This window comes from Vombatus ursinus, unplaced genomic scaffold (assembly GCF_900497805.2).
Source record: "Vombatus ursinus unplaced genomic scaffold, bare-nosed wombat genome assembly UNPS02014807.1, whole genome shotgun sequence".
Classification (NCBI taxonomy): Eukaryota; Metazoa; Chordata; class Mammalia; order Diprotodontia; family Vombatidae; genus Vombatus; species Vombatus ursinus.
In genome coordinates this window covers 60,491,423-60,518,948 of record NW_020954585.1, presented here as the reverse complement: position 1 = coordinate 60,518,948, position 27,526 = coordinate 60,491,423, and the positions used below count along the sequence as shown (strand labels likewise).

General features: G+C 39.8%; 1 protein-coding gene across 1 annotated transcript in view; it reads left to right on the top strand.

The window, feature by feature from the left end:
- The window catches only part of LOC114051892 (otoancorin-like), an 83,360-nt gene that overhangs the window by 15,730 nt on the left and 40,104 nt on the right, over positions 1-27,526 (top strand). Inside the window, exons 12-22 of the mRNA XM_027874277.1 lie at positions 3,768-3,983; positions 5,811-5,978; positions 6,735-6,875; positions 9,131-9,189; positions 9,357-9,474; positions 10,589-10,662; positions 11,915-12,050; positions 13,632-13,822; positions 15,850-15,943; positions 18,337-18,466; positions 25,888-26,075. Of these exons, the coding sequence (XP_027730078.1) occupies positions 3,768-3,983; positions 5,811-5,978; positions 6,735-6,875; positions 9,131-9,189; positions 9,357-9,474; positions 10,589-10,662; positions 11,915-12,050; positions 13,632-13,822; positions 15,850-15,943; positions 18,337-18,466; positions 25,888-26,075 (1,515 nt within the window). The remainder of the gene's footprint in view (positions 1-3,767; positions 3,984-5,810; positions 5,979-6,734; positions 6,876-9,130; positions 9,190-9,356; positions 9,475-10,588; positions 10,663-11,914; positions 12,051-13,631; positions 13,823-15,849; positions 15,944-18,336; positions 18,467-25,887; positions 26,076-27,526) is intronic.

Genomic DNA, 27,526 nt, shown 5'->3' with positions numbered 1-27,526 from the left:
CTGCACCACCTATCTGCCCCTGCTAGTCATTCTTATGTTTATAAGGTGCCACTTGCCCAATCTTCTGCATATGTTGATGGTGGGAAGCAGGCACTTTGTGTCTTGTGAAGAATTAGATGCATGGTGCCTCCCTCCAGCAATATTTGTCTCTCTTTATCCCCCATTTCCTTCTTTCCACTTTAGCTTTCTTCCTCTCTCTTCTCCCCCTTCATTCCCTCTTTGCCTTCCTTCTTTCCAATTCAGTTCAACCAAATAAACATTTATCAAGCACCTGGAATATGGTGTACAAGGCATATGCTCTGTTCAGGGGATACAAAAACAAACAAAAAAAAAGTTAAATATCCCAGAGGTATGCTGGTAAATGTTTAACAACTGGCTTTCTGGGGAAAAAAATAGTGTGCACAACACACTTTTAAGTTTAATCTGTATTATTACCATTTCTCCATTACTTTCTTAAGTCTAGACAATCAACAGAATAATAAATCAAGTGCTGATATGTAGTATTTACCGATTTCCAAGGTGTAAAGGCTTACACTAAAAATTTAATAATCTGCTCTAGGCACGTGAGAGCAGGCTTCAGAACACCCCTGAAATAGTTTCTACCTTCGAAGATCTCATGTTCTATTGGGAGGGCTATGACATGTACACAGATAAATACAATATAGTGTAGAGAGTTATAAGGACAAAGACAACATGTTATAGGAATAATTGATGGAGAAGACATTTTCATCTCAGGTAATTGGAAAAGTTCATATGGAGGAGGTAGCACTGATTGAATTCTGAACAAGATAAGAAATTTGAAAGGTGGGGATAAGGAGGAATTGCATTCTAGCCTAGGAGACAGACTATGTGAATGTCAGAAGCATGAGATGGCAAGTTGCATTCAGGAAATAGGTAGTAATTTGGTTGGTGTAAAGTGATGTAAAATGAGGTGGAAAAGGTAGGCTGGAGCCAGATTATGGACTTTAAATGCTAGGCTAAGGAGTGTGGATTTTATCCCAGAGACAATAGGGAACTACTAAGGATTTTTCTGTTGTTTCACCTCTTCTTTCCAGTGCTCATTGCTCTTAAACACACTCCAAATTCCTGGTTTGCTTTCACCCGGGGGACACACTCTTTTCCTATGAAAAGATTATTGGAAGGCTCAGAATTGCACTATTCAACTTGAGTATTTGTTAAATGTCTTTGCTTTTTGCTCCTCAAATATTGGAATAATTTTCTGAAAGGGACTCTAGGACTCCAGCATGCACATAATCTTGCTGGTTAGTTTCACACTCTGTGCTTTTCTCTATGCTCCCTAAATCAAGGTTCACATTAAGAGCAAACTCAGTCCTCTGGGAATCCACACCCAGGCACACCCTCGAAATGCACACAATCTGCATGCCTACTCAATAACATGCCATGTTTTCTTCCTGTAATATACCCTTAATCTCTGTATTACTTCAATCATTCTGACCAAGAGGCTAAAAACTCTCTGTCCACATTAGATTCTTCACAGGTTCTATACTTTTATCTCCGTACACTCTGTCATGAATACATAGGGGTTAGTTAATCTATAATCATGCCAAAATGATTACCAGGATCAAAGGGATGTTTTGATGCTAAATAAATGGGCAGCTAGGTGGTCCAGTAGATAGAGTGCAGGGCCTGAAGTCAGGAAGACTGATCTTCCTGAGTTCATATCTAGCCTCTGACACTAACTAGCTGTGTTAACCTGGTTAAGTCACTTAACACTGTTTGCCCCAGTTTCCTCATCTGTAAAAAATGAAGTGGAGAAGGAAATGGCAAACTACTCCAATATCTTTGCCAAGAAAACCCCAAATGGAGTCATGAAGAGTGAGACTTGACTGAACAAAAAATAAATGAGGAATTTACAGACCTATTAGCTAACTTTCTTTCCCTAAGACCTGAGTTCAAATCTAGCCTCAGATACTTACTAGCACAAGTTAACTTAACCTCTGTTCACCACTGTTTCCTCAACTTTATAATAGGGATACTAACAACACCAACTTGCAGAAATGAGATAATATTTGTAAAGTGCTTAGCATAATGCCTGGCATATAGTGACCATTATATAAATACTTTCTGTTTTTCAACTCCAGGGTCCCCAGTGTTTAATATTCAATAGAAGAATGGTATGGTTAACACCAAGCTAAAGGAAGATTAATTTGTCAACTGTGGAAAAGATAAATTGGAGAAGGGAGAGACTAAAGGCAGAGACCAATTAAGTTACTATAATAGTTCAGGGCTATAATGTATATTTTATCAGCAACTAATACATTTCTTTAGTGCCTGCTATGTGGTATTCAGAACTAGACTTGGGGAAAGGTAAGCAGATACCCAGGATACAACATGAATGGAAGAGACAGGGAAGATCAGAGCATTCTGTAATGTTAGCCAGGGAAGGGATAGGGACAATAAAAGACACTTTTTGAAATGACTTTTTGTAAATGTTCATATTTTAATGAAAGGCATGTGGTGGTAGATAGAGAGCTGGCCTCAAAGTCAGGAAGACCTGAGTTCATTTCACCTCTGGCTGTATGACCCTGGGCAACTCATTGAACTTCTCAGTGTTATAAGCCAGTGGTGTCAAAATCAAAGGGAAAGAGTGACCACTACACTGTATGTCCCTTTGGATGGGTCTCACCAAAAGTCATTCCAGCTATGGTGTTTTTTGCCACCCCTTTGGATGTGTAGCTTGGTTCCCCCCCCTCCTTTTTTCAGTTGTGTGTCCATTTTTGGTAGGTACAGTCCTCATTAGAAATAATAGGCAAGTGGCTAGTAATAAAATGTCACAGAATTAGAAAGACTGTTAGTGTTCTATGCCAATTCACTTATTTTGCAGATGAGAAAACTGAGGCCCAAAGAACAAAGATGACTTACCTTAGGTTACACAGTTAGTAAGTGGCAGAGCCAGGATATAACCCTGATCTTCTGACATCCAGGTTAGATCTGTTAGATCACACTGCCTTTCAGCTGCCATCTAGACATTACCCAGAGTATGCACGTGGTATATGTGCATATCTAAAATGAATTTTAGGTAGACAGATAGGTAGATAGATAAATGGATGGGAATATTCAGAGTGTCCCAAAAGTCTTAGTGCAATTTTAACCTAGTAAAGCTGTGTGTGTGTATAGATAAAGATGTAGATTTAGAAAAAGATGGCTAGCTGGGTAGGGATATATTCAGAAATGAATGTGATGTTAAAAGATATAAGAAAGATTTAAAAATTTTTTTTAAAGAAAAACACTACATTATATATATTTATATATATGTGTATATATATATCCATCCCTTTACTTCCTGTTTTAATTTAGAAATGGTCAAATCCTCCCTCTCTCTGCCAGGAGCATTTAGCAAAAACACATAAAGTGGTGATCCAGAGTAAATTACGACAAAGTAAAGTCAAAGCCAGAAAAAATATTTTCTGCAGCACTTTTGTTTTGTTGTGCTTATAACACGTCCTTCTGCATGATATTTCTAATCATCAACATTTGACTGAGAGTGCTGCAGATGAGGCAGTAGGGATTTCCTAGGAAGTAAGCAAATCATAGAAGCAGTCTGGATGTGGGTTTAAATCTTCCCTCTGACAGTTATTAGCTGTATGATTCTGGATTCCTCAACTTAACCCCTCTCTGCCTTGGGACACCTCCTTAAGACTTAACTATTAAGTCATAGTATGTCAGGAAATCACACAATGACAATCTCAGCAAACCTGCACAAGTGAACAAACCCGTAATTCATTCTACGATTTCTTTTGTTTCAGCTCAAGGCTGAACTTTTGGACATTGCTATGGAGAACCAGACCCTGAATGATACCCTTGGCTCTTTATCTGATGCAGTGGTGGGTCTGACGTGCAGCCAGCTAGAGGCCCTGTCTCCAGAGGCAGTGCACAATGCAATCTCAACTCTCAACCAGGTCTCAGGGTGGACCAGCAGCCAGGTCATTATCTTGTCCACCAAGTACTTGACCCATGAGAAGGTCAGTTCAGTTCATGACTTTTTTTTTTTGCAATTGGGGTTAAGTGACTTGCTCAGGGTCACACAGCTAGTAAGTGTCAAGTATTTGGTCTGAGGTCAGATTTGAACTCAGGTCCTCCTGACTTTAGGGCTGGTGCTCTATCCACTGTGCCACCTAGCTGTCCCAAAGTTCATGACTTCTTGAATGTAGTAAAGGCCACCCAAATACTGGGACTGTTTTTTAAACTATATGGGTCAATATTGGAAACTCACAAAAAGTACTTTAAATGTTAAATACCAGGGAATTTGGCAACAGCTTAAGTGTGTAGAATCCATACACTTTTTTTTTTGTTTTAAGCAGTTATTTTTAAATTCTAAACTGTGTCCTGGATCTGTGACCTAACCAGGCAGATGTGTTTTCAGTGGTCACCCCACAATAACTTTTTCTTTAAAGCTAATATGAAAAAGGCAGTAGACTAGGAGTCAGGGGATCTGGGGGCAGGGGTGGGAGGTTGTCTAGTCCTGTTTCTGTCACTACCTGTCTGTGACACCTATTTTTGGGAGTCTTCAACTTTCTGGTATTCACTTTTCTCATCTGTAAAATGGAGAGAGTGATGCCTGCCCCTACTCTCCCTCGGAGGATTGTTGAGAGACTGAAGTGAAATAATGGATCTGAGGGCCCTGAATCTTTTCTCTTTGTGTATTCTCTTGCTGGATGACTTCATTAGTTCCAATTGGTTTAATCATCATTTTCTATGCAGATTACTCACAGATCTACATCTCCAGCCGTAGAATCTCCCCTGAGTTTCAGTTCTGCGTCACTCACTGCCCATTGGACATTTCATGCTGGACATTTTAAGTTATCCTCCATGTCTCATTCTTCTTCATCCCACATATGCAATAAGTTGCCAAAATCATGCTGTTCATTCCTCCACAAACATCTCTTACGTCAACCTCCTTATCATTACTTACACAGTCACTGCCTTAGTTCAGGCCCTTATCATCTTTTGTCTGGTTCATTGTAATAACTTCCTGATTGATCTCTGTCTTGATTCTATCCCCTTTCTAATCCATTTCCTACATGGCTTCCAGAGGGCTTTTCCTTAAAAGCAGGCCTCACCTTGTCTCCCTACCTAATTCTACCCTGTGGCACGCTACTATGTGAATTACTCTGTCAGTAAAAGATCTTTATAATCTGGCCGCAACCTAACTTTCTAGCTTCATACTTTACTTCCTTTCCCACATGCTACCATCCAGACAGACTGGCCTTCTTGCCATTCCTCACATATGTCTCCAATTTTTGTTTTCTATCTCCCATTCTTGGAATATACTCCCTCCTCACTTCTACCTCCTGGAGTCTCTTCCATCTACACTCAGCTCAAGTACGACCTTTGCCTTTTCTGAATGCTCTTCTGTCATCTACCCTGCATTTTAAAAATATATTCTGCATGTACTTAGACATACATTTTGTCTCTCCTAATAGCATGTAAGTTCCTTGAGGGCAGAACTATTCATTTTTGAATAGTTCTTTGAATCCTCAGTAGCTAGCACAACAGTTGACATATAATAGTTATTTAATAAAGCTCTTTGATTTATTGATTGTTATGAAAATATGGAGCCCTATAGAAATATAAGGGGTTATTGCCTTTTTGCTCATTATATTCCACTGACACGACCCCACCTATTCAGCACTAATGAGAACTAGGCTCCTTGCATTTTCCTTTGTCATATTTCCTACTCTAAAGTTTAGATAGGTTTTAATGGGGAACAAAGTGACCTAAATCCTGAATTATCTCCAAATCTTCTTTGAAAGCTTCTGTTCCATGAGGCTTCTTGTTCTCTTTCCTAGGTCATATCATTCTACAATGTCAGCCAGATGGGTGCATTGCTGGCTGGTATCAGCACCCAAGCTTTCTACAGCATGGATCCAAAGGAGCTCTCACATGTCAATAAAGGCACCATCTCCCAACATGTATCTGATTTGTCACCTGCCCAGCAACAAGGTATCCTCAGCAAGGTAATGAGAAACTATCTGATAAACAGTAACTTCATACCAGAGCACTTGGTTTCAGAATCCCTGTAGGTGAAATGTGATTTTTAGCCATGGGATTAATTCTGGGTTAGATTGCCTCTTAAGCACAAAATGAAAACAAAAACAAAACAACCAAAAAATCCCTTTGCTTGGGACCTCTCCTGATTCTTTAGTAAATGGCATCTTTCTGAATCTGAAGAGTCTTTCTCCATTTGTTAGTACCATCCTCTATAAGTTTGTATTTATTTTATATGTATCCTATATTTACTGGTATATCTCTGATTCTGTGATTTCTTACCTCTCTCGCCCATCAGGAACCTGTAAATTCCTTGAGGGTTGGGATTGTTTGTATCCCCAGTACCTTGCACGTAGTAGATGCTTAATAAATGGTGATTGATTAGTAATATTATCATAAAATACTAGAGTTGTAAGGGATCTTGGTTTTGCCATCAAGATTTTCTCCATCTCTCCCTATGCTCTCTTGCCACCCAAAGACCAGATTTGTACTTAGTACAAGATGGTGCTTTGTGACTCTCCCTGCCTCTCCCCCACTGCCTAAAATGCACATCAGTATTTTTCTTAGGCTCCTAAGATCATAGTTTTAGAGATGGAAGAGTCTTCAGGGCCCATCTATTCATCTAAAATGTCATGTAGAATTGCAAAAATTTCAAGAAGCTAAGCCTAAAAGCCTCATCATATACCTTACATTACTATGCCTGTCTCTTTCTTGTTTTTGGTTAGATGCTTGAAGCAGGTGATGTTTCTTCAACAGTCATGGATATACAAGGAGTTTTCTTTAAGGAAGTATCTCTCTTTGATTTATGGAAGGAGCCAGGCTTCAATGCTACAGTTGTCAAAGAAAAGGAGCTCAGGAGAAGCCAGGTAATTAGTAGTCATTACATGAGTCTCCTCCTCTAGAGAAGAGCTTCATGATGGCAAAGCTAACTGTAGGTTGGCCTTCTGAAAGATAACACTATTTTATTATTGCCATACATGATCAGGCAGTGTGGTATAATGGATAGAGAGCTGGTGTTGAAGCCAGGAAGACAAGTTTAGCCTCTGATAATATTGGCTATGTGACCCTGGGCAAATCCTTTAACCTCTCAATGCTTGAAGCAACTTTCTAAGGTTATTAAGTGGTGATTCTTTGCAATTTTGGCACTTCTGGTGCCAACTTACATTGATAGAAGTTTCTTCACCTAAGTATTACCTATTCCTACATGATCAGATCAGATATATGATCCACTGCAACAGATTAAGTTGGATATTTATAATGAGAAAAGTGTTAATTAACACTGTGGCCATCACTGTGGCCAAAGTGGTATCAGGAAGGCCAATACAAAATCTTGCCACATTTTCTTGACTCAGGAACCTCACCGTAAAATATATAATGTTTTATTATATATCATATTACATATTTTTATATATTGTATCATGTATTAATATTATTATATCAAGTGCTATATATAAACAGATCTTGAAATATTTGTTGTTATTCATTTGTTTCAGTCATGTCCAGCTCTTTGTGATCCCATTTGGAGTTTTCTTGGCAGAGATACTGGAGTGGTTTGCCATTTCCTTGCCATCTTACAGATGAGGAAACTGAGGCAAACAGGGTTAAGTAACTTGCCCAGGATCGTACATCCAGTAAATGTCTGGGGCTGGATTTGAACTCAGGAAACTGAGTCTTCCTGACTTCAGGCCTGGAACTCTATCCACTGCAGCTCTCTGGCATTTCTTTTTGTCTGGCTATTTATAATAGTGATGTTTAGCCTGGAGAGGAAAAATTTAGAAGGGACATACATGGCAATAGTTCACACTGATATAGCATTTCCAGGTTTGAAGCTTTAAATATATCATCTCATTTGATCCTGGCAAAAATCCTCTGATATAAGTCCTCAAAAGAAACAGACCCAGTGAGGTTAGGTGGTAGGGAGTATGTAGGAGCACATGGATAGTAAACGTCTAGGGTAAGATTCTAATACAGGTCTTTCTCACAGCATATCCAGTACTATGCCCCTTTACAAAGCTAGACGTGAGAACTGGTATGTATAAATGGGATAACACTTGTTTTATTTAGCCTCAGAGGGCAATGAGTAGAAGTTGCCGAGAGGCTAGAAGTCACCTCTGCTTATGATGATATTGATAATATTAATGATGAAGATGATAATAATAGCTAACATTTATATAGCTCATTAAGGTTTTGCATAGTGCTTTACATAGGTTAACTCCTTTGATCCTCACAAGAACTTTGTGCAGTAGGGAATAATGTATTATCCCTATTTGACAGATGAGGAAACTGAGGTACAGAGAGGTTAAATGCTTGCCCAGGGTCACATAGCTAAGGAGTGTATAAGGTAGGATTCAAACTTGGGTCTTTCTCACTCTAAGGTCTGTGCTCCATCCACCTCACTACCCAGCTGTCTTTTGTGGGAAAAAACAAAAACTTCCAAATAATTAGAGGTATCCAAAAGTGGAGATGGCTACTTCAAGTGGCATTGAGCCTCTTATCAAAGGAAATTGTCAAGTAAGGACTAGATGTCTACTTACTGGTATGCAGTATATGAAACTCCTGTTCAGGTATTGGTTGCACTAAGTGACTTCTGAGTTCCTTTCCATCTCTAAATCCTATGTCAGATAGAGCTTCAAAGGCCCCCATTTATCATACGATTTACTTGACTGGAAATTACTTAGGATTAAATTACAGGTTCTGTAAAAACAAATAGATGCCCTAGTCTACGAGTTACAAATTCTGTAAATGTATTTTTCCTTGAGACAGGAGCCAGCTAAATGTATATTTTCTCCTCTGAAAATGCTGGCAGAAGGGTTTGGGTATAGCTCCTTGGGAGACAGGAATACTTTTCCTTAGGGCTCTGTTCCAGTTAGTTCTGACCAGGTTCCTTGATTTTCCTCCAAACCTTTTCTTCCCTGGGTGGGGTAGGAATGGAGGACTATGGTCAGGAAGAGCAGTGGAATGTAAATTGGGTCTCAGAGAAAAAACAACCTGATTTTACTCCCCTTCTAATTCGTAAGTAGGATATGAAAAACAGGAAACAGAATTTCAGACTTGTTTTTCCACATTCTACTCCATAGCAAGCACACCCACACACACTTACTTTTGATTGTTCTCACCATAGGCCTTGTTTCTGTATGATTTTTTGTCAAGAACAATGACAAAGCCTGATGACCTCCTAAGGTAAGAAAAAAATAACTAACCAGTGTCAGTGGGATCTTCCACTGGGGTCCTACCCAAATGTCTCGGAGTGATATGAAAGGTTCTTTGTGTCTTTTTTATATCCCTCTTGTCTCTAACTTGATTCCCTCCCCACCTCCCCCACCCTCCTCTCCCATCTCTCTTTTCAGTGTAGGGCAGTTGGTTAAAGGAATAACTTGCCAGCAGATTGAGACCATGAGCTCTGACTCATTTTTGGCCCATTTCAAGTATTTTGAAAACAAACTCCACCTGCTTTCTCCATATCAGGTACCATTAGCAGCCTTTTTTCCAGTTCTAATTCGGTTTCTTCCCATCCCCCATAAGTGGGTTAATGTTGATTGCTCTGGTTGAAGACATTTTCCTAGGGGTTTTCAGATGCCAGTAATAGTTTGGGGCCAACTGTTTGACTCAAGCCAAGTTTTCTCCAGTTTCATATGTTTAAAGGGGGCAAAAAATCTGGACTTGGTGACCTTTTTATCTTGGCAACCAAAGCCATCATGGCATGATCATTCCAAAATCAAAATTGAACCGAGAAATACATTTATGATGTGGGTGGGGGAGGAGTAATTGTTTTTTAAATTACTACATATGTGCTGATAATTATTTGAATTTAAAAATGCCCCCCCCACACACACACACTGCTGTCCTTTATTATTGGAGTATTTGGTTAAAAAATGCTCTGAGAATATTTTTCCTATAAAACTTTATCTTCCAAATAAGTGTGAGACTATTTGATACTGTGAATGAGATGTGTTATCAGCATGCCTTATTTATCATAGTTTTTGAGAGAATACAAATGTGAGTAGAGTCATACCATATATGTCGTGAGCTTGCAATATCTGTAAAACCCAGGGACTTGGGGTAAGGTGGCCCTTCCCAGATGAATATGGAGAGCATTTTCCTTCCTTTTACTTAGATATGTTTAAAATTGGAATTAAAAGATTTCTATACTATTGGTTCATTCAGTTCTTTCTCTGAGGGATGATGGAAAAGGAAGAATAATATTTGTTATATAGCGCTATTAGACAAGGCTGTAAAGTTTTGATGAAGGACCTGGCATCTGTTTCTTAGATGTATGAAAGGCTCTGCCCTGCCCAGTTAAATTGGTGGGGATCAGACCCTCTGAGACTATGCTTCATCTGTAAAATGAGGATAATAATAGCATCTCACTCATAGAGTTGTTGTAAGACTCAAATGAGTTAACATAATTAAAGCACTTTGCAAACTTCAAAGTGCTATATAAATTCTAGCTGTTATTATTAATTGTTGTTATTATTTTGAAGATGCCAGGATCATCTTAAATAACATGTAACAAGCTAGGCTTGGCTTCTTCAGATCTCACAATGCCTAGAAATCTTCATACTTGATTTTATTCTTTCAGGTTAACTGTTTAGCTTGGAAGTACTGGAAGGAGTCTCGCTCATCTCTGCCTCCCTTTCTCCTATCAGCACTCCCGTAAGTAAGCATCGTTGGGATCCTAACCATGGCTTAGTAGTTATGCTGATGAGAGTTTTCCATAATTCTCCCTCACCTACCTATATGGAGCATTTCAAAGTTTACATACACTGACTCTATATTAATTCTGTCTTAGACACTTACTAGCTGCGTGACTCTGGGAAAGTCATTTAACATTTCTTAGCCTCAGTTTCCTCACTTGTAAAATGGGAATAATAACAGCACCTACATCACAAGGTGGTTTTAAGGATCAAACAACATAATAAATGTTAAGCATTTTGCAAAACTAAAAGCATCATATGAATATTAGCTACTGTCATTATTAAGTGGGAGCAAGCTTGGTCTATAACCCGCTATTCCTTTAAATAACTTGGAGACCAGCACCCTAGGAAGCTCATTTCGAGCATCAAGATAGAATTGAGAAGCACTAATAATGAACTAATGATTTAAAGGATTCTAAAGGAAGTAAATTGGGTATTTCTTAGTCTTTTGACAAGAAAAATGAATATAGTTTTAATGTACAGAATAAAATAATTCCAGAAAAAATAGAAGAAAGTTCATCTTTACACTTAGGAATCTAGGATCCATGTTTAAATTTTGGCTCCCTGTGGGAAAAAAAATCAGAAAGAAATTCTTCATTCCTTGTGAATTGAAGAATTAACAGATGCCTCTTAATTCTGGGTAGAATTTACAACTCTATTCAGAAGCCTGATGAAATTACAGATGCTTTAAGTAAAGGTTCTCCATGTTAATTCATTGACTGGTTTTGCTTTCAGAATTTCGGGGCAGACCTCAAAAGAAATGCAGTCTAGCTTTGCAAGACCTGCCTGGATACTATTCCTCCCCGTCTCTTCTTCCCATTCTCACGTTCCCAGTCCTTCTTCCTTTGCCTCCCCATTTTCTTCTCTCCCTTCCCTCTCTTCTCCATCTCCTTCCCCTTCTTTCCTTCTTTAATAATAATAGCAAACATGTATATAGTAGTTTAAGGTTTGCAAAGTGTTTTACATATGTTCAATCAGTTAACCCATCAATCAGCAAGCATTTATTAAGCTCATGCTACATGCCTAGGACTGTGCTAGACATTGTGGGTATCCAACATGGTCTCTGACCAATAGGAGATTCTAATCAAGTTGAGGAAACAATCCCACAGGAATCAACTTGAGAACAGTTAAGTACAAAACTGTGATATGGCTGATAAAAGCAACAGGAAAGCTGTGTTCTTACTCCTCACTTTCCCTTGCTCTCTTTCCAGGGCCCGTTATCTGGAGCTGATCTCAGATTCTCAGTGTGTTCCATTTCTGATTAGCCTAGGGAAGATCCAGCTGAACACTCTCATTTTAGATTCTCACAAAAAGAATTCAATTATCAGAAAAGTACAGCAGTGCTTGGTAAGAAAAGGTCCTTCCTGCTCTGAAAGAGGCTTGTGTTTAACCCTCCTCTCTTGCATGATGCCTCCACTTCCCCAAGTATTCCCTGTTAAGCAAAGTAAACACTGGTTATCCCTTCTTACAGTAAAGTCTCAGTACCACTTCTTAATCTGCACAATAGGGGAAGGAATAAAGAGTAACAGTTTGGCAAAAATTCCTGGGGTATTGAAGTCTTGAGTTTCATGAGACCCTATGGGAATCTGGAGTGTCCCCAGAATAGCAAAGAAAATAGTGCTCTGAAGCAGCGTACTTTTTAAAAAATTATTCATTCTTTTTTATTTTATATCACCTACCTTCCAAATACATACCTTCCCCATCTCCTCCCCCAGAAAGCTATCTCGTGTGACAAAGAATAAAAATGAAAGAAGAAAAAATTAGCTCAGCAAAATTAAACCACACATTAATGTAGTCTGATCATATATACAATCCTATATGTTACAAACCTATAGTTCTCCTCCAGGGGAAAAAAAAAACTGCAAATGGAGGGATGTACATTTTGTCATTTCTTCTCTGGGTTTAAGATTGGTTATCGTGGTTATTCCATGTTTATTTAATTATAGTTACCCAGTGTTCCATTTCATTTTTTCTAGTTCTTTCCAAATATATTATTGTAAACCCTGTGCATAGTGTGAGGATGGTTCTGTTTACTTCTCTCTGAATCAGATCATAGAAGTCTTCCTGTACTTCTTTGAGTTCCTCACAATTCAGCCCATTCTCAGGGCTTCTTTTACACTGAAGCATCAACATCCTAAAGAAAAAGAAATAACCCAGTCTAGCTGATACCACACAAAATCGTAGAGGCAGCAAAGTTTATATTTAACACTGCCTGCCTCCTTATTCTTCCCCCACTCCCCTGCCCCTTTTGGCTTATTCTTTTGTGCTAGGATTCCTTCAGTTCTCATATTGTCCCAGTCTCTCCTGTGAGAAGTAATTTGATAGATTCATTTAAAAAGAAGATTGCATGCTGAGTATAATGCTTAACACCGAAGAATGAGTCACTAATGATGGAATGTCAGATCTCAGTGGGGAAGAGTTTGGGGGAGCAGTCTTCAAATTACAAGATATTGGCTGCTTCCCACTGCATGGATGTATGTATAAGACCAACCATATCCATTTAATTCCCTAGAGGGCTTGAAGCAGCCCATTTTCAGCGACAATATATTCGAGCTGTGTTAGAAAGGAGATTCATCAAGTATCCCTCTTTTTTTTAAAAATAATTATCCAAGTGCATCTCTGAAGTACCCGCCTTCCGTTTAATTCCTAGCCATCCCCACTCACAAAGTTCTATCCCTTGATGATTTTGTGTCTTACATATGCCAAGTCCACAATGCAGTTTTCCAAAAACTTCATGCTTGCTTCATGCTAGGATAAATTCAGGCCACGTTCCATTTCCACCTAATCCAAGAGACTGAAGGTCTTGTAACATCCAATGCATTTGATAGGGTTGTAAGTAAAATCACCTCATGTCAAGTGACTATAACAAAGCATTCTCCTGGATGTGCCTGGGAGACAGTTTTCCCAGCTCTGGCCTCTTGGTTTCAGAATGATTCTATTACTGATGAATATGACATTGACATCATTGGAAACCTCATCTGCCATTTGCCTCCAGCCATTATTCAAAGTGGGATTCACCTTAGGGCCTTGGCCACAGCAATGGACAGACTCAAATTCTGCACCAGCCTCAGCCCTGAGCAAAAGATTGAAGTGAAGCACAAGCTCCTGGAGCTGCATGGGTGAGATGGTCAGCCTTTGGCTTTACCCACAGCCTGGGTCAGTCTATGTTTGTTTCTCCTGGTTAATGGCTTTCCCTCTGTTGTCTTGCTGACATAATGCAAAGGAACACAAATTTCCAGCAACAGAAAGACTCTTCAATTGATTCAGAAGTCAGAACTCCCTGATGTTAGATATTGACATGCTTTTCTTTCTGCACAAGGCTCAGGAGCCTTTGTCTTGGCTCTGCCTCTGATTCGTTATGTGACCTTAGGGATTCATTTAGCTTGGTTGGGCTAGTTTCCTCATCTGTAAAAGTGGGATAACAATACCTGCCCTGCCTGGGTTAAAAGGTTATGATGAGGATAGGATCAGATAGGTTGTGATGAGGACAGGCAATCATTATCAGGCTTTGAAAAATGTTAAAGGTGCTATACAAATGTCTGACATTATTGTTGGTCTTAATGATGGCTAGGGAAAGGGAGTAGACCAATGATTTCATTAGTAAAGGAAACTCCCTCTATCAGTGCAGGCTCAACCTACTGTAACCCAAAGCCCATTTGGCATGGGACTCTCTCCTCATTGGTAGATATCAATGGACTCAAGAACTTGAAGAAGCTCAAGAGCTTGAAGAGACTGAAGAGTTCTCTCTCTGTCACCAACTCTACCCTAGCCCTCATGCAGGCTCAAGGCATATTACCTCTTAGTGCTCTAGGCAACTCTGTCAAATTGTAGCATAACCTGAGTCCCCAAACCCATTGGTATGGGACTCTGAATGTAAGAGGAAAGCCACATGTTTTGTCTATGTTAGCAACAGAGACTTTCTTGTATGAAACAGAGTTTTATTGGCTCAAAAGTAGCTTCCTCTCATATTCGATAGGAAGAAATCCATAGCAAATTATAGGATATTATTTCACTGCTATTAATTCTGCAGGATTGCCCATTTAAAGTGTGAGAGAGGTGGTTAAAAACCACATCACATTTGGTAGAGTCTTTTAAAGGAGCCTATCACATTGTCAGTTTGGCTTCCCCCTTTATGGTAAAGAACTATAACATAGACAAAACATGTGGCTTTCCTCTTACATTCAGAGTCCCATACCAATGGGTTTGGGGACTCAGGTTATGCTACAATTTGACAGAGTTGCCTAGAGCACTAAGAGGTCAAGTGACTTGACCAGGGCCACATAGCTAGTATGTGTCAGAATTGGGATTTGAACCTTTGTCTTCCTGGCTTGGAGGTTGGCTTTATCCACTATGCTATGCATCTGTCTCTCAAGAAAAAGAAAATTAATAATGTTAATTATAAAATTATTAATGAATTATCACTTTTAGGCAAAAGAAATCTCTCTGGAGAAAACAGAATTCGAAACTGAGAGAAAAATGTCTGAGTTTTTTGGCCAAGTATCAGGGTAGTGGGCAGCTAGGTGGCATAGTTGATAGAGTTCTGGGCCTGGAGACAGGAAGACTCATCTTCCTGAGTTCAAATGTGGCCTCAAAGTGTGACCCTGGGCAAGTCACTTAACCCTGTTTGCCTCAGTTTCCTCATCTGTAAAATGAGCTGCAGAAGGAGATGGCAAACCACTCCAGTATCTTTGCCAAGACAACCCCAAATGGAGTCATGAAGAGTCAGACACAACTGAAAGGACTAACCAACAACAACAACAATCAGAGTAGTACTTCTATTTTTCATCAATCTGAATAATAGGGACAAGTTTAGCTAAAAGATCCAGTCTTTCTTTACCATAAAGGGAGAAGCCAAACTGACAATGTGATAGGCTCCTCTAAAAGACTCTACCAAATGTGATGTGGTTTTTAACCACCTCTCTCTCACTTTAAATGGGCAATCCTGCAGAATTAATAGCAGTGAAATAATATCCTAAAGTTCGCTATGGACTTCTTCCTATCGAATATGAGAGGAAGCTTCTTTTGAGCCAATAAAACTCTGTTTCATACAAGAAAGTCTCTGTTGCTAACATAGACAAAACATGTGGCTTTCCTCTTACATTCTTGTAATTCCTTGTGGTTTTCAGCTTTTTTCCTTCCTTTCCAGACTCCCTCAAAATTGGACGGTTGAAACAGCAAAGGACATTGGGCCATTTCTAGTTCTCTTTTCGGGAGATGAATTAAGTGTCATTGCTGCTAAGGTACCTCTCAATTCCTGATTTCAGAGATTTTAGGAGATTATGTTGAGTGATTAGAGATATAGCAGAGGGGCTTACAGTTAGTGAGAGTGGAAATACCTCAGTCTCATCTTAGAGGGCCCAGCTTCTCACGGAATTTTTGGAATAGACTTTTATACCAGGGAACTTCAGGCAAGCAGAGACCCAGGAAGTAATAAAATAACTAAATTAAATTTGACTTCTCTACCAGGACTTCTGGAGGGAAATGGATACAATTAATAGACTGCCATTTGGTCCCATCTATACTGCATGTAAATATCTATCCCCACATAATTGCACATACTATGAGTATACACAGATATGTTGCATAAACATGTAGACACAAAGCACTGTACACTCACAACCACACAACACATGTGAATAGCATACCTAGTTATACATAAGCACGATATACATTTGCACATTTTTCCAGATGTACACATTCACATATATACGTGAAGAGGGTACATATTTTCAGATATATTTACAAATACTCTTACTCACAGGTGCCCAAATCTTACTTATTGATACAGGGATTAGGTTTTATGCCTAGTGTGATAGGAAGAAAAATATCACTTGAATGACCTTTTCTTTGTGTGAGAAACTATAGGTCAAGGCTTTGTAGGAGCATATGATTAATTCTCTGGATTGATGGACATTCATTTATTCAGTAAACATTTATGAAGTACCTACTGTATGCAGAGCCCTTTGTGATATGCTAGAGGACAAACAAAGTCATATTTACTGACCTCACAAAGCTTATAGTCTGGTATCATGAGTGACTATTATGTCCAGCATTAATAAGTGCATCAGAGAAGTGCAAAGCAAAGCATTATGTGAAGCTTTGTGAATTTCAGGTTTGAAAAAAGTACATTTGGGGCAGCTCGGTGGTGCAGTGCACTGGCCCTGGAGTCAGGAGGACCTGAGTTCAAATCCAGCCTCAGACCAAACACTTGACACACTTACTAGCTGTGTGACCCTGGGCAAGTCACTTAACCCAAACTGCCTAAAAAAAAAAAAGAAAAAAGTACATTTGTTCTAGATGAGGTATAACAGTATCAGGGATGCTAGGAAGGTCTTGCTGCTCCAAAAACTGGCCCTCAAAATATTGTCTTCCTCTTTGATTTGATACCTAAAATTCTAGATTAGAGTTCATCCCCATCCCCATTTCTATGAAGGAGGTCATATGCTGATGCCAGGGATTTGTGATTTCATTTATCTGGGAGTGCCCTGCAGCAATGACAGCTTAAGTCCTGTGACTTCTGGCCTTACAAAGCTGCCTGATACCTCCCTCTTGTTTGCAGAGGTAGAAGAGACGGGGGAAGACCATGGATTTGAAACAGTACATATAATGTCAGATTTTTTTTACATGTTGTTTAGCATATGAACAGTTTGGTTGGACTGTATTTTTTCAAACCCAGCCTTAGGCTTTTACTAGCTGTATGACCCTGGTCAAGTAATTTTAAACTCTTTAAACCTCAGTTTCCACATCTGTTAAGTGAGGATAATTAAAATAGCACCTACTTCCCAGTGTTGTGGGGATAAAATAAGGCAATATATGTTAAGCCTTTGCAAACCTTAAAGTACCATATCTATGTTAGCTATTATTTTTTATGTTCTTTGTGATCAGGGATGGCTTTCTAGGAGGAAGGGAGGGAGGAAGGGAGAAGAGGGAGAGAGAGAGAGAGAGAGATGAATGTGATGTAAAACCAACAAATATTAATATAAATTTACTTTTAAAAAAAGAAAAGTGAATTTCCTAAACCTCAGAGATGTTAGCTGACTTACTCATGACTTTGGGCATATAATAAGTATAAGAAGCTAATAAGTATCAGAGATGGGATTCAAAATCAGGTTTTCTCAACTCCAAGCCTTTATTGACTATTACTACTATTTCTACCTTGCTAGGCAGCTAGGTGGTGCAGTGGATAGAGTGCTGGGCCTGGAGTCAGGAAGACTTATCTTCCTGAGTTCAAATCCAGCCTCAGACATTTACTAGCTATGTGACCTTAGAAGAAATCACTTACTGTTTGCCTCAGTTCCCTCTGTAAAATGAGATGGAGAAGGAAATAACAAACCACTCAGTATGTTTGCCAAGAAAACCCTAAATGGGATCACAAAGAGTCGAACTCCACTGGAAAAAAAACTGAACATCAAGTTGATCTCTTTGGGATCCATTGCCTAGGGCAACTGCCAGTAGCCCACGCTTATAAACTGACTGGGATTAACTATGCAGTGAGCTTAATCAAGAGGAGAAGCTACTGTGAGGGAAAGTAATAGGGCTACAATTTAAATGAAGATTAATGTGATCCTTTGTTGCAGTTAATTGCTTTAATAAATATGTTTCACTTTCTCCTCCATCCTTTCCACCTCCACAGTTCCCTGATATCCTTCAACAAACAGCTTCCAAAATGGTAGGAACCCAACTCCCTAAAGAATTTCTCTGGACTGTTTTTGAATCCATCCAGAACACCAGCAGAAATGTTCACACATCTGATCCCAGAGATGGTGAGTTTGCTTTTTGTACCTGGGCCAATTCCATAGTGGTGACATTTCTGTCTAAGTTCCCAGCAGTTCGGGGGCCTCTTGTTTTCACAGGACTTGATTGAATGTCTATCAAATGACAGAATTACAAAAAGTCAAATGTTAAATAATGTCACCTTTTTAAAAGATGTTACAGTCAGGTCTCAGTGCTGCTTACCAGAGCTGGTAGACTCTAGGGATAAACAAGTTTTATGCTGGGCTATTTTTTTTTTAATTCTCCTCTGCATATGAAAAAAAAATGCTTAGGTCATGTTTCAGCGGGGAATGAGTTTAGAATTGAAATTGGTCAACTGAACAGGTGATATGGTTCTGTAAGTTCCTAACGTTCCTGCCTAGAATGATTGTAAGGAAAATTGTGAAATCTGGAAGTTTGTCTTTAGTCCCCCTAATTTTCCTCTTCTGTACCATTATTTTCTCATTAGGGTCATCTGATTCCAGCTCCTTCCTTCTGTTCCTTAATTCTCTCTTCCTCTAAACCCAATTGAAACCTGCTCTCAGGAAAAGATCTGAGATTCGTTTTTACTAAAGTATAAAAGATTCATGCCAACAACTCTAGTATCTTTGCTGAGAAAACCCCACAAACTGAAACAACAGAAAAGATTAACGATAAAGTGTTTCCCCTAAACTGGAATTTCAGGCTCCAATCAGCAAATGAAGGCAATATTTTAAGGGTGCAGTAGGGCCTTCCTGAAATCATCATTCTTTTATGAGTAAGACTGACTTACATGCCAGATGCATCATTACCATGACCCTGGAGACTATGGGAAGAGCTAAGAGAGAATTTTTCAGGATAAGAATCAGTCAACCAACAGTATTTATTAAATTCCCACTGTTTACAGAGCACTGTACTGGATAGAACCTCTTCAAAAGGCAACCTATATAAATCACTGAGGAATAGGGGGATGGTGTAGAAATGTATATGCCACATCTCATTCACAGCTTTAGAAGTCATCTGGTTCAAACTGTACCTCAACAGGAATCCATTTTATAACATGTCCAAGAAGTGGTCACCTAGATGTCTAGTAAGAGGGAACCTGCCCACTCAGAGGCCCACTGTCTATTTAGACAACTTTGTCCCTTGTGGAAATATGTTTTGCATGCCTTCATATGTATAATAAGTATCATTATTTCTTGCCTTCTCAATGGGTGGAGAAAGGGATGGAGGGAGGTAGAGAATTTGGAACTAAAAATAATTTTTTTCATTCAGTAAACATTTACGAAGTGCCGCATATGTGCAGGGCACTGTGCTAAGTGCTAGGGATACAAAGAACAGCAAAGGTCCCTGCCCTCAAGGAGTACATAGTCTAAAGGGGGAGACAACATATAAACAACTGTGTACAAACAAGATATGTACGGGATAAATTTTAGATAATCAATGGAGGGAAGGCACTAGAACTGAGGGATTGGGGAAAGTTTCATGTGGGTGGGGCCTTAGCTAGGACTTGAAGCCAGGAGGTGGAGATGAGGAAAGAGCATTTCAGGCAATACATTTTTTTTTAAAGTATATCCTTTAGGAAATTTTTTAGATAGGAAGATTCCTTCGGAAGTTATTTAGATAACTTTATACCTTAGGAAGTTTTTTCTTATGAAAACTTCCTATGTACCTTAGCAGTACCTTAATGCCAGTTTGATCTTTGACTGGAGATAAGTGTTAGGCATCAATGATCTCAGAAACATGTATTCCCACTATCTTCTAGATTTGTGCATTTAGCACCAGGACCCTGTCTTGATATTCACTATCCTCTTAAAGCTCTTAACTGCTTTTCTCAAAGCCCCCAATCTGAGGAGTTGGTATTTCTTTTGCTATTCTTTCTTCATTCATTAGCTTACAGCCATACTTGATTGATTTGGGTTTAGCATTGTACATCCCAGAATGATGTGCCAATAGCTGAACGTCATGTATAACTACTTAAATTTAGTACTATGTATAACTACCACTTCCCAATCAAGTTAGATAGAAGAGAAATCCTCTTAGGCTTCACAGGAAGGGACCCACTTTCCATCTGGAAAAATAGCCACAGGTATCTACTGGAGGATGGCATTTCTGGTTGAAAGTTCCCAGGAAATAAATCCAGACTTTCTTCAAAGACAGAACTTGTTGGTTGTCCTTTACACAAGCCATAGCTGGGACCAGCAGACACAATGTCTCATTTACATAAAAAAATGGCACTCCTTTGACAAAGGAAACTTGAGACTATCAACTATGTAGGGAATTACTTTGCCTTTCTAGCTGCTTAGAGAAAGCCAAGGAGGTCTGCTGGCCTGACCTACCTGGAAGGAGAAGCACGCTTGTTCATTATCTCCTTTCTTAGACTTTATGAAAGCTAAACTCTATTACCTTGTTTATCTGAGGACTCTCCTTAAGCCTAAAGGTTTAGTTTGAGTGTTAGTAGGAGATGCTTTTGAAGCATAGAATTTTAGAACTGGAAAAGACTTTAGAAGTCATCTGATCCAAAAATCTCCTTGGATTTTTCTATGAGGAAACTAAAGCCTAGAGAGATAAAGTGACTTACTGAGAGTTACATTGCTAATAGCAAAGCCAAATCTAGAACTCTGGTCTCCCCAAGCCTAGTTCAGCACTTTCTTACCCCAGAGTGCTTCTTTTTGGTCGTGTTATGGGTCAGGATGCTAATCAGTCAATTAATCAGGCAATAACTAAGTATTTGTTAAACACCTACTATGTGCTAGGCCGTGATAAGCACTGGAGATAAAAGAAAGGCAGAAGACAGTCCTTGCCCTCAAGCTCACAGTGTAATGGGTGAGACAATATGCAGACAATCTCTGTACAAACAAACTATGTGCAGGATAAATTGGAAATAATCAACAAAGGGAAGGCATTAGAATTGAGGGGAATTGGGAAAGGCTTCCCGTGGAAGATGGGATTTTAGCGGGAACTTAAAGAAAGCCAAGGGGCAGAGATAGAGAGAGCATACCAGGCATGGAAGACAGCCAATGAAAATGGTTAGAGTTGGGAGATGGAGGGTCCTGCTGAGGCCAGAGTACATAAGGGGGAGTAAGGTGTAGGAAGAGCAGAAAAGTAGGAAGGGAACAGGCTATGAAGGACTTTTTTCTTTTTTTTTTTTTAGCAAGGCAATTGGGATTAAGTGACTTGCCCAGGGTCACACAGCTAGTAAGGGTTAAGTGTCTGAGGCTGGATTTGAACTCAGGTTCTCCTGACTCCAGGGCCAGTGCTCTATCCACTGTGCCACTTAGCTGCCCCTATGAAGGGCTTTGGGTACCAAACGGAAGATGTTATATTTGATCTTGGAGGGACACGTGGGAATTTAATGAATGGTGTGTGTGTGTGTGTGTGTGTGTGTGTGTGTGTGTGTGATCATACCTATGCTTTAGGAAGATCAGTCTGACAGCTGAGTAGAGGATGAATTGGAGTGGGGAGAGACTTGTGGCAAGGAGGCCAACCATTATTGCAACAATCCAGGTATGAGGTAATGAGGGCACCAGAGTGGTGGTAGTTTCAGAGGAAAGAAGAAGGCATATACAAGAGATGTTAACAATGCACATGTAAGAGAGTTCCCAAGGTAAAATCAGCTTGGTAGTGAATTAGATATGGAAAGGGAATTGAGAAAGAATGAGGGGTTGAAAAGATGACACCTAGGTTTTGAGCCTGGGGGACTGGGAGGATGATAGTGCCCTCAACAGTAATAGGGAAGTTTGAAAGGGAGGGAGGGTTTTGGGAGGAAGATAATGAGTTCAGTTTTGTAGTAGTAGTTTTGGACATGTTGAGCATAAGATGTCTGTGAGACATCCAGTTTGACATGTCTAATGGGCAATTGGAATAGAAAAAGAGGTTAAGAGTGAGGTTAGGAATGAATAAGTAGATCTGAGAATAATCAGCATAGTGGTGATAATTGACTCCATGAAAGCTGATGAGATCACCAAGGGAAATAGGACAAGGAGAGGAAAGGGGAGGAGAGGGGAAATCAATGGAGGGGAGGGAAAGCAGGGCCCAGGACAAGGTCTTGGGGAACACTGATAGTATCAGATGTAACCTGGATGATCTCTAGCAAGGAGACTGAGAAGGACCAGTTAGACAAGTAACAGTAGAACCAGAATAAAATATTGTCTTAAAGAGAAGAGGGTATCAGGAAGAAGAGAGGAATCGGCAGTGTCAAAGACTGCAGAGAGGTGAATAAGGATTTGACAGTTACCAAATCACTGGTAACTTTGGAGAGGACAGTTTCAGTTGAATGATGAAATCGGAAGCCAAACTGTAGAGAATCAAAAAGAGAATGAGAAGAAAGGAAGTGGAAACATCGGTTATAGATGGTCTTCTCAAGGCATTTAGCCACAAAACCGGTGGAGCTGGGGAGGCAGAAGTTAACTCCTCACACTCCGATAACAGCCCCTGGGACTGTCATGAGCAAGGAGGCTGTGGTGTGGATCTGGAGCAGTTGGGGTTAACTTTGCACTATGTGGACCAATTTGGCACCCAGATCTGTGGGCTCTTTGGGCAAGAAAAATCTAAAAGCAGTCTTTAGGACTTGGGCAGGAGCTCCTGAAACTCCAGGGAACCTTCCTGCCAATTGCCTTTAACCTCCTTCTTGGAGGCTTTTATTTGCTTTATCTTCCTGATCAGCAGCTGCCTTGTGAATTGCTTTTGCCAGGGGCATTTAAACATATTTTTATTAAATGGATTGTTTGTTTGAATTCTCAGGCTCTAAGTAATCCTCTATTGTGGTGTCAAACTCTAATAGAAAAGGGGCCACTAAGCCATACATAAGGGCACATAAGGATCCCTGCCAGCTAATGTTGGCTTAGAAAATAATGTGAATTCATCCCTCAGGAAGCTTTTTTGACACCTCTGATCTACTGAACCAAGTATGGTACTGAAATCAGGACAGGGCCTATAGTCAACATACATTTATCAAGTCAACAAGCATTCATTAAACTGCTATGTGACAATTATATTTAGATACTTTTCTCCAAAGAATGAGGGACATATTAAAAATCAGAAAGTATAGATAAAGCTGTGGGACTGACTAGATTGAGTTTAGTTCAGTTCAGCCACCATTTATTAAATACTTTCTGTATGCAGAACACTATGCTAGTGCCTAGGGGAGATGCAAACTCACAAATTTCACAAATCTGTTCTGTGAAGTTTGGATTCAATCAAAGGGCTGCTCTTGAGGACCTAGAGGGCCATATGTGGCCTCGAGGCCTCAGGTTCCCCACACCTGGACTAGCTGATCCTCAAGGTCTCTTTCAGTAGCCTTGTTTTTCAGTTGCTTTTCAGTTGTGTCTGGTTCTTCATGACCCCATTTCAGGTTTTTCTTGGCAAAAATACTGGAATGGTTTGCCATTTCTTTCTCTAGCTCATTTTACAGATGAGGAAACTGAGGCAAATGGTTATGTGACTTGCTCAGGGTCATACAGCTAGTAAATGTGTGAGGCCAGATTTGAACTCAGTAAGAGGAGTCTTCCTGCTTCCAGGCCTGAGCAGTCTATCCACTGAGCCTGCCTCGTAGCTGCCCTCTAATAGCCTATGAATCTATAATTCTGTGAAATCTCCCAGCTCCATAATAAATAGGGTTAGGACACCTTGCTGGGTTTCCTTACTTATAATCCATGAACTTGGTTTTTAATAACTGTATTTTAATAATTGGTTGCATTTGTAATCCTGCATATTTTATCTTATGCATTTTAAAACATTATGCTGAGAAGGGTTCCATAGCCTCCACCAGAAGGGTGAACCAAAGGGGTTCATGACACACAAAAAAGGTTAAGAATGCCTGCCATCAGGCCTGTGAGTGAAATGTTACTTCTTATACCTTTCAGGAAAATGGAACATCAGTGACCTGCTGTCCCTACAGTCTTTTTAATGGTCTGGCATTATGGGAATGTGCTAAGCCTCCCTTGTAGGAAGAAGTCATCCTCCCCTGTTGACATTTGTGATCTCAGTGACTCCCTTCGCCCATCCAAATTGCAATACCAGCTGATGTTATATAACACTTAAGTTTGCAAAGCCCTCAAGATATGTAGCAGGTTGTAGAAAGTCTGTACCTAACCCTTTCACATTTAGCAAAGTTAAATGGAATCTTGGGTCTGACCACACTCATTTGTAGGCTGTTCAACCTTAGCTTGCCACTTGCTTCATTGCTATATATTTAATTTTATCCTTCCAAACTCTATAGTTATCTAGAGGGGTACTCATAATTTATATAAATTATTTCTCATGAATAAATTTACAATCTTGTCTCCTAATAATAACAATAATATCAATAATAACTAGCACTTAAATAGTGTTTTAAGGTTTGCAGATGTTTTGTATATGTTATTTGATCCTCGCAACAAGCCTGGGAGGTAGGTGCTATTATTATCCCTATTTGACAGCTGAGGAAACTGAGGCAGTTAGAAGTTTAGTGGCTTATCCAGGGTCACACAGCTAGTAAGTATCTGAGGCAGGATTTGAATTCAGGTCTTCCTAATTCCAGGTCCATTGTTCTATCAACTGTACCACCTAACTGCCATTAATTGATTAGCTTGAACCCTTACCACAGTTCTTTAATATTTAATTATATAATTAAATGAATAAACCTCCTTTCCCAGTAGTAATTATTCTTATTTATCTATAAGTAAATAGTAAATTTGCCAAATATAATTTATTAATAAATGAAAGCAATAATAAACATATAGAAATATATAACTCTTTGCAGTATTTTGGCTATGACTGATCACAGCGTGAGTCACTTCAAACCCTCATTGTGACAGTAGTTGACTCTTTTTTGCTTGTCTAAAAACTCAGTCTTAGACAATTCAGGTCATTTGAAATACTGTGTAAAGTCCTTTAAAAATTTTCTCAATATTTCTCATCAGAATTAGTGCTTTTCTTCCTTTTTCTACTCTTCAGTAATAACAGAAAAACAGTCTAAAAGATGCACTGTTCTTGTTAGTTCCATATAGAGCTTTCATACAATTCTCTTTATAAATTTTCTTCATAACATGACAATTAAAAGGATTTCAACAAGGAAAAAGCTTTTTTTTTTGTGACTTGCCCAGAGTCACACAGCCAGTAAGTAACGGGTGTCTGAGGCTAAATTTGAACTCAGGTCTTCCTGACTCCAGGGCCAGCGCTTTATCCACTGTGCCCCTAGCTGCTCCAAGGAAGAAGTTTGCTAGGGTTTAGAACCTTCAAGCTAGCATATCTTGTGAAATTTCAGTCTGTAGTGCTTAACCTCTCCATCTAAGCTATTTTAATTGCAGGAGGAAAAATCTGAGACCTGTCGACTTTCTAATAGGTTCTCTGCTCTGCTGCTTTATCTCAAAGCCTGGAAGGATGGCCACTGTCAGAGCCCCTTCTAGCTCTTAAAAAAAATTCTCCTAAAATGATCCCTCAGAAGAGTGTTTCTTCTTCTCTCCCCCTCTAGAATGCCAAGGAGTCACAATTCCGAGTTCAGATGACATTTTAAAGCTAGCAGAAGCCAATGCCTGCTGGTCTCCTCAAGAACTGCTGTGTATGGAAGAGGACACGTTTACCAAGAATGTTGAGATGCTAGGGACCATCTTGAGTTTCAGCCAGCCCCAACTGATGGCCCTGAAGGAGAAAGCAAAACAGGTCAATGCAGAAGGAGTAATAAAAGTTTCCATTTGCTTCAGTCAGGGTAATGCCAAAGGTTTAGCAGGAAAAAGGTTGAGAGGCTGTTGCTGTCTGGTTACTCACAAATTCCATGTTAGCTAATAATGTTTACTAATAAGCCTGTTTCAAAAATATGTAGCATCATAGATTTAGAACTGAAAGAGACTTCAGAGGGTCATCTGGTCCAACTGTCTCCTCTACAGATAAGGAAATTTAAGCTCAGAGAGGTTGTGACTTGTCCGTGGTCAGACAGATACTAAAAGGTGGGATTTGAACCCCAATTCCAGATTGAAGTTTCATTTTCTTTTATTTTTCACATCTACCTTTTGGTAGAGATGAGATACATATATATATACTGTGCCGGCCACGCCGTGCACTCTCCTCCTAACAGGAGCAGGCTGCCAGGGTCATACTTACCAGTCTTCGGCGCATACCCAGATAAACATAGAGACGAGCCGATCGGAGGTGCAAACACTTGGACTTTATTCAGAGACCATCACAGCAAACCAAGCAGGAGAGCAAGAGCAGGAGCAAGAGAGAGAGCCCCGGCTCCTACTGCTCCTTATATACTTTTACTAACCCCTCCTCCTCAGTCTGCCTTCAGTGATTGGGCATAGGTCCAGATACCGGAAGGAGACGTCTGGGGTTAGCGCTGCACCAAAGGAGAAGACATGACACAGGAAGATTGCTCCCTGCCGTCTAACTCCTACGTGGCACAGCCCCCTGCCTTGGGAGCGTGAGCTCCGGTTACTTCCTAATATCTTGTCCCTACCCCACTTCACCACGTGGCCTGTAGCCAACATCGGACGATCCCTCACAATATACACACATATATATGACATGTATATGTGTGTGTGATATATGTAACATACACACACACGCACACACACACACATATATACATATATATGCACAAAATGCATCAGTTTCCTCATCTGAAAGGCACATAGTTGTTCAGGAAAATCTAGGGCCCAGGTAATCCACAGACCATACAGTTAACTGGCGGGTATCCTAAACCTGCCCATTTCTATTGATGGAGCTCAGTTTTACAGAAAAGGTACCCAACCTTTTCATCAGTCTTCAAAATTAACGTTAACAACCTCTGGACAAATGCCTGCATTTCCTAGGTTTACTTTTCTTTCTTCTCCTCTGCCCCTTAGCAATCAGTCAAGGAACATTAAGCACCTACTGTGTGCTAGGCACTGGGGCAGGCACTAAGAAAAGAGCAAAACAGTCCCTGCTCTTGAGGAGCTTGCATTCTAACACGAAAGATTCACCTATAAACAAAACAGATTCAAGGTAGAGCACAAGGGGAGTTGAGGATTCCTTGATTTTTTGTTAGACTGAAAGAACAAAGTCCCTGTTTACAGCCAGATTCCTACCATTTCTTTTTAAGACCTAGTGAAAAGATGGCCAAAAGAGAGGAGGCA